Below are 4,184 nucleotides of genomic sequence, written 5' to 3' on the forward strand. Positions count from 1 at the left end.
TAGCAACCCGAAACAGTCCAGTGGCACCTTTAAAGCCAAGTTTTATTCAGGCACAAGCTCTCCCTCCTCTGTGAGGACAGATCTGCGCATTCCCCCCCCCCATAGCTAGCAATCCAAAACAGTCCAGTGGAGCCTGAGTGGTGGGTGTTGCCTTCTGACACACTTCCGGTGACGCCAGGGGGTGTGGCACATGCAAACAAGTTATGCTAATGAGCTCCTGCACCTCTTTTTCTACAAAGTGACCCCGGTGGTCTGTATGGCCCCTCCCATCTCTATGATTCTATGACAGATGATAGACAGACAGACAGACAGACAGTATTTGTATCATTTTCTTGAAAACCACCTTGGGAAGTTTAGTTATGAGGTGGGCTACTGAGTATGCAACAATTTTTAGAATCTGACAGCATTTGACAGACAGCTGCCATTCTGCTGAAAAGAGCTACGGTATGTGCATTTTGCCAATAAACATGCCGTGACAACTAGATTTGACTGCTGGCAGCTCAGGTGCCGCTAGACGACTGTTCCATTTTCCCTATTCCTCTAGAATTCCACTGTCAAAATACTTGTTTTGTTTTCACTCGTCTATTTATGCCCCACCTTTCTCCTCAATGGGGCCCCCTCAGCTGACTTACACATTTCTTCTCTCTCCCGTTTTATCCTCACAACAACCCTGTGAGGTAGGTTCGGCTGAGAGCGTGTGGCTGGCCCAAGGTCACCCAGCAAGCCTCCATGGCAGGGCAGGGATCTGAACCTTGTTCTCTCGGATTCCACTCCAACCACTCCACCACACGGGCTATCGACTTTATTGGCTGATTTCCCTTTCGGCTCTGAGCTCCTGTGAAGAAGCCACCTCATGCAGCAAGCCCGTGTCCCTGGGCGGGCGGGGGGGGGTCTGTAGCTGTATTGGTGATGGAGGGGGTGTCATCAGAACTCTGGGGACTCTTACACCTAAAGAAACCTTGACACCAGGAGCCCGCCAGGCAGCCGCCAGCCCACCTCCCTCCCCGCCCCCCAGCAGGACGGGCCTTGCAAGTGCCTGGGGGTGGGTGGGGGGGGAGACACACACACAGGGTGGGGGGCCCGGCCCACCAGGCCTACCCGCTTGATGTGGGCCTGCTTCTGGTACTTCTCGCTGTAGTACTGCTCTTGCCGGAGATTGAGCAGCTGCTGCTGTTGCTTCTCCTTCAGTTCGATCAGCTTCTGGGTCATTTCGGAGTCCAGGGCGGCCAGTTCCTGCTCGACCGCCGAAGAGCCGCCGTGCTCCGGGCTGCCCGTCTCCCCCCTGCAGAGACGAGAGGAAGCACAAGCCCACCGCTTCAGTTGCACCGGAGCCCTTCGGTCGCTTTCGTCTCCCCACAGCCGCCCGAGACGACGTTGCCTCCCGCCTCCGCGGCCGGATTTGTTGGGGGTGGGGGGAGGATCTGGACTGTCAGTTTTCCCTTTGCCCCCCCACCCCCCCACCCTGGATGGGGCTCCACCCTCCTCCCCCTCCTCACGTGTTCAGGTTTGGGCTTCCCCTCGCAAGCGAGCCTTCCTGGTCGCGCTCCAGGGTGGGCAGCAGGTCAGGGTTCACGTGGCCAGGAGCCTTCAGTGGCAACTGTGGCCCGCCTTCTCCTGCAGCGTCACAGGGAGGTGGGGGGGGTGGGACCTGTGGGGGGGGGAGACCTCAGACGCATCAGGAGCGCCACCGACTCGGGAGCCACAGGCGGCTCTTTCACACCTATTGTGCGGCTCCTGGCAGGGCGGCTGGGGAAGCGAAGGGGAGGCGGTCCCCCCCCCTCGACTGGTCTTCCCTTCCCCGGCTAGTGTCCCCCTCCCTGGGTGGGCTTGAGGTGGTGGTGGGGAGCAGAGAAAGAGAGCAACTTTGACTTTGATTGAGCGTGCCCGCCCCCTGGGCTCTTTACTGCCGGAGCTCCGCTCCTGTGCGCTCCTGCAGGAAATGACCCCTGGTTGCTATGCAGAGGCAGGCAATCGCAAATTGCCTCTGTTTGTCTCTTCCCTACTGCTGACTTACGGTGCTTTCCCACCACCACCAATGCTCCCTCTAACCCTGGGGTGGCCAAACTGCGGCTCGGGAGCCATATGCGGCTCTTTCACAAATACTGTGCAGCTCCTGGCAGGGTAGGTAGGGAAGCGAAGGGGAGGCATGCCTCCCTGACCCGTCTTCTCTTCCCTAGCCAGTGTTCCCCTCCCTGGGTAGGCTGGAGGTGGGGGGGGAGCAGAGAAAGAAAGCAAATTTAATTTTAAATGCATTCTCAAAGCCCCCCCCCCCCGCCGCCAGCTTGGAGAAAGCATTTGTCTCTTTAAATAGCATTGATCAATATCTGTTTTTACCCCTTTTGTTGTCATTCCTGCCTGTCTTATTTAATGTTAATAAAAAGCAAATTTGCATATTTTCCAATAAAAACGTGAGTGTGAAATCTGTTCATGCCTTGCGGCTCTCAGACATCTGACGTTTCCACGATGTGGCTCTCACATGAAGCTAGTTCAGCCACACACACACACACACCCGGGCTGGGTCCAGCGAGGTTTGCCGGCTGCCGTGGCTGCCTGAGTCCCGCTCTGCTCACCAGCAAGTTCTTTCATGGGGGGGGGGGGGGTTGTCCTCCAGAGGAAGTGCCCTGCCTGAGGGAATTTCCCCCCCTCCCCCGTGGGGAATGTTTCACGCATTCCACTCTTCTTAGTACCATGAGGAACTTGGGCTGTTTCTACCACATCACCACGTGTTCCATACTGTACCCCTGAGGGATTTTTTTTTGGGGGGGAGGGGGTGATATAGCGCTCTCTGACTCAGCATGAGAACCAACCAGTGCACCACCGGGAACGCTTTGGGTGGCCCACGGAGTGGCTCCAGCTGCTCTCCCGGTTCTGCCCGGGTCACCGCGTGCCAGCTGACTGGTGTGCCAAAAGCATCCCCCCCCCGCCATCATACCTCCTCTGTAAACAGGACTGGGCCCTTGGTGTCCACATGGCGGTGGCAAGCACTGCCCAGGGTAGGTCCTGTGACCCCCTCGGGGGCTTCCAAGGCCAGAGATGTGTTCAGAGGTGGTTTTGCCCATGGCCTGCCTCTGCCGAGCGACCCTGGACTTCCTGGCCGGTCTCCCCTCCAAGCACTCACCAGGGCCGACCCTGCGCAGCTTCAGAGATCCCATTCGCTGTCTCTCTCCCCCCCCACACACACATACACACGACTGCAAGCGCCTTCCCTCCGAAGCGGCAGTGGGTGAGAGTCTCTAAGCAGCGGTCAGGTGCTTCCACTCGGGGACACACTTAGCCCGGAGAGATGGGAGAACACAAGGGCTTGGATCCAACAGTGACTCTGCTGATGGACTTCTTTACCTCTCCCACACTGCAGGAGTCAAAAATAATCCTGGAAATGTTGCTCCTATTCAACAGGGGACACCCCCCCCCCAATGGCATACAGAGGGAATGGCTCGGTGGAAGAGCCTCTGCTTGGCACGCAGGAGGTCCCAGGTTCAATCCCTGGCAGCATCTCCAGTTGAAAAGGACCAGGCGGGAGGTGATGGGAAAGACCTCCGCCTGAGACCCTGGAGAACTGTAAAGAGGGGCCGTGGCTCAGTGGAAGAGCCTCTGCTTGGCATGCAGGAGGTCCCCAGGTTCAGTCCCCGGCAGCATCTCCAGTTGAAAAGGCCCAGGCGGGAGGTGATGGGAAAAGACCTCCGCCTGAGACCCTGCATAGAGGGGCCTGTGGCTCAGTCGGCAGTGTGATGTGGCAGCTAAAAAGGCAAATGCGGTTTTGAGCTACATCAATAGAAGTATCGTGTCCAGATCACGCAAAGTGATGGTATCACTCTGCTCTGGTTAGCCCTCACTTGGAGTATTGTGTTCAGTTTTGGGCACCACAGTTTAAGAAGGATACAGACAAGCTGGACCGTGTCCAGAGGAGGGCAACAAAGATGGGGAGGGGTCTGGAGATCAAGCCTGATGAGGAAAGGTTGAAGGAGCTGGGTATGATTGGCCTGGAGAGGAGACGAGAGGTGATATGAGGGCCATCTTTGAGTATTTGAAGGGCTGCCCTGTAGAGGATGGTGCGGAGTTGTTTCCTGTTGCCCCAGAAAGTCGGACCAGAACCAAGAGGTTGTAATTAAATCCAAAGAGTTTTCGGCTACACATGAGGAAGCACTGCCCGACAGAGCGGCTCCTCAGTGTAAGAGGTTTTCTCG

General features: G+C 57.1%; 1 protein-coding gene across 1 annotated transcript in view; it reads right to left on the minus strand.

Moving 5' to 3' along the window:
• The window catches only part of PLCB1 (phospholipase C beta 1), a 375,074-nt gene that overhangs the window by 24,408 nt on the left and 346,482 nt on the right, over positions 1-4,184 (minus strand). Inside the window, exon 26 of the mRNA XM_015406942.1 lies at positions 1,099-1,282. Coding sequence (XP_015262428.1) covers positions 1,099-1,282 — 184 coding nt within the window. The remainder of the gene's footprint in view (positions 1-1,098; positions 1,283-4,184) is intronic.

This window comes from Gekko japonicus, unplaced genomic scaffold, assembly GCF_001447785.1.
Source record: "Gekko japonicus isolate JY-2015 unplaced genomic scaffold, Gekko_japonicus_V1.1 scaffold1408, whole genome shotgun sequence".
Lineage (NCBI taxonomy): Eukaryota > Metazoa > Chordata > Lepidosauria > Squamata > Gekkonidae > Gekko > Gekko japonicus.